The sequence below is a fragment of the Cavia porcellus genome, unplaced genomic scaffold (genome assembly GCF_034190915.1).
Source record: "Cavia porcellus strain 051 isolate PalLab524CR breed Dunkin Hartley unplaced genomic scaffold, mCavPor4.1 scaffold_17, whole genome shotgun sequence".
NCBI classification, from domain to species: Eukaryota; Metazoa; Chordata; class Mammalia; order Rodentia; family Caviidae; genus Cavia; species Cavia porcellus.
This window is the reverse complement of record NW_026947500.1, coordinates 61,529,397-61,532,259: the sequence shown is the minus strand read 5'-3', so window position 1 is coordinate 61,532,259 and position 2,863 is coordinate 61,529,397. Positions and strand designations below refer to the sequence as shown.

The 2,863-nt window shown below is 64.1% G+C and overlaps 1 protein-coding gene across 1 annotated transcript; it reads left to right on the top strand.

Moving 5' to 3' along the window:
* Positions 1–201: 201 nt before the first annotated feature.
* Positions 202–1,554, top strand: Actl9 (actin like 9). The gene has a single exon (XM_003461409.2). The coding sequence runs from the start codon at positions 322–324 to the stop codon at positions 1,552–1,554; it is 1,233 nt and encodes a 410-aa protein (XP_003461457.2). The 5' UTR covers positions 202–321.
* Positions 1,555–2,863: the final 1,309 nt, after the last annotated feature.

The following is a 2,863-nucleotide window of genomic DNA, read 5'->3' as shown; positions in this document are numbered from 1 at the left end:
CACACACACACGTGACTTTCAATGCCCATTGTGCAAGGGAAGAAGGGTCGTGAAACCAGGAACCTAGTCTGAGTACCCTCCTCCGTCGCCGAGTCACCTTGGAGGAGGCCTCAGAAGGGAGGAGCCCTGGGGCGGGGAGGTGGAGGCCCCGCCCCGCATTGTGACGTCTGGGGGGAGGGGCTGAGGGGTCAGCGACTTCACGGAGCAGGGCGCCCCCTGCGCCCCGCCTCTATCCCCACCTCCGCTCCTCTTTCTCCTGCACACCCTCTCCCAGCAGGGAGCATCGGCTTTGCCAGCCTCCTCTGCAACTCGCGCGCAGCCATGGACATGGATGACGCCGACACCCTAGAACCCCAGCCCTGCCCAGAGGGGCCCTGGTTTATCCTGAACGCCTGCTCCCCGCCTCAGGACTCCCCCAGCAAAGTGGGCGGCAGCCTGCTCCGCAAGGCTGCCGTGGTGATCGACATGGGCACGGGCACCTGCAAAATGGGCTTCGCCGGGCAGGCGCGACCCACGTGCACCGTGACCACGGTCGTGGGCTGCGGGCCCCGGAGCCCGGCCGGCCCTGGGCAGCGGGAGCTGGAGACGCTCATCGGCGAGGCGGCCCGCGCGCGCCTGGACCTGCAGCTGCTGCAGCCCGTGCGCGCCGGCATCGTGCAGGACTGGGAGGCCGCGGAGCTGCTGTGGAGCCACGTGCTGGAGCACGACCTGCTCGCTGACCCCCTCGAGCACCCGCTGCTCTTCTCGGACCCTCCCTTCAGCCCGGCCACCAACCGCGAGCAGCTGGCAGAGACGGCCTTCGAGGCGCTGCGCTGCCCGGCCGCCTTCGTGGCCTCGCAGGCGGTGCTGTCCGTCTACGCCCACGGCCGGGTCAGCGGGCTCGTGGTGGACACGGGCCACGGGGTGAGCTGCGTGACGCCGGTCTTCCAAGGCTACGTCCTGCCGCACGCCCTGGAGCGCCTGGACCTGGCCGGCAGCCACCTGTCCGCCTTCCTGGCCGAGGCGCTGAGGCGCGCGGGCTGGGCGCTGGGGCAGCGCGACCTGCATGTGGTGGAGCGCATCAAGCACACTCACTGCTACGTGGCCTCGGATTTCCAGCAGCTGCAGGCGCAGGCAGACGCGCAGAGCAGACGCTGCGTGCTGCTGCCTGACGGGCGCGTGGTCCCGCTGGGCAAGGAGCGGTTCCAGTGCCCGGAGCTGCTCTTCTGCCCGCCGTCGGTGCCGGGGCTGCCGCGCGAGGGCCTCCCCGCCCTGGCCGCCCGCAGCCTGTGCAAGCTGTCTGCCGAGGCGCAGGCGCCCGTGGCCCAGCGCGTGCTGCTGTGCGGCGGCTCCTCGCTCTTCGCCGGCTTCCCGGGCCGCTTCAGCGCGGAGCTGCGGCGTGCGCTGTCCTGCGAGACACACGCCCCCGTGGTGGTGGCCAGGCCCAATCGCAGCCTCTCGGTGTGGATTGGGGGCTCCATCCTGGCCTCGCTGAGCGCCTTCCAGTCCTGCTGGGTGCTGCGGGAGCAGTACGAGGAGCAGGGCCCGCACGTGGTGTATGACAGGTGGTACTGACCACGGGGCTGGGGGTGAGGAGGGGCGGCTAGTAAAGCCTCTCCTTCGGAGCCCACTCGTCCTGTCGTCCTGCAGAAGAGCGCCTGGCCACTCTCCTTCCCATTCAGAGGCCTCCTACTCCCTGATCCAGCCCGGGTTCCCACTTGGCCAGGGTGGGCCTTACAGTACTTGTTTGGTCTAGAGCGCCTCCCTCCTATGCCCTACGGATTCTGACCTTCAAAGACCTCCGGCCCATAACCCACCCTGAACAGAGGTTCAAATCCTGTCAACTCATCCTGCATGTACCTGTGTCTCCCCACAAGGGCCCTACTGTTGCCCCAAGACACAAGAAACTTTCAGATTCTGACCTCCTAATCTCCCCCCACGTGTTCCACTGCCCCCCCCCAACTCCCATATTGGATCTCTGTTTTGCCCAGGCTGCTCTCAAATTCTTGGGCAAATGTGAGTCTCCTGTCTCAACCGACCTTCAGAGGAGTTGGGCCCACCGGAAGTTGTCACCATGCTAGACTCATGGTTGCATTTCATAATGTCCCCCCAAGATTCTCCTGCACTGTATGCCCCCTACGTGCTGCCCTTGTTACGCTCCCCAAGAGCTTCGAACTCGCTCCACGCAAGGAACCTGCAGGAACAAGGTTGCTCCCCCTCCCATCCTGGAGTACTCCTAGGTTATCACCCCGACTCTGCCACCTGCCTTTAATCCTCCAAGCGGGGCCCTAAAGTCCACCGGCTCTCAGCGCCTCAAATGTACCTACTTGTCTTCCTACAGAATCACCACACACACACTCAACGCTGAATCTCCTCATTAGGGATCCATATTCTGAACCTCAAGGGTCCCCCAGACCTCATCCCCAAGTTCCATTCTCCCCCAAAACTCTACCTATTGTGACTTGTTCTGCCACACCCCCTCTCCAGCCCATGCCATCCTTGTCTCCCACACAAATCCGCACTCACCACCTGTACCCCCAAAGTGCAATGAGTTTAAGACCCCAAAACCCAAGATGCTCCCTGTTGCACTAAACTCACCCCCTCGCACTTTGCCTCACCCAGAACTGCTCCCACGTGTTCTGTCTCATCCGAATCCTTCTTGCTCTGTCCTCTGGCTCTCAAGTCTTCCCAGGAAGAATCCTCTGGATGCCCACATCTAGACAGTGCTACGGACAACAGGCCCCTCCTAGGATGATCTGGCTAATGTCCTAAGCCACCCTCTGAGCCTCTGTGCCCCCAGCAGCCTCCCCTGGAGGCCATCCCCTCCTGTTGAGTCCCCACTCTGGACACCCCACTCTGGGGCTTTTGAAGACCTCCTGGGGGC

Bases quoted from the DNA above. Each gene is read 5' to 3' on its own strand.
- Actl9 (XM_003461409.2), top strand. From the start codon at position 322: ATGGACATGGATGACGCCGACACCCTAGAACCCCAGCCCTGCCCAGAG.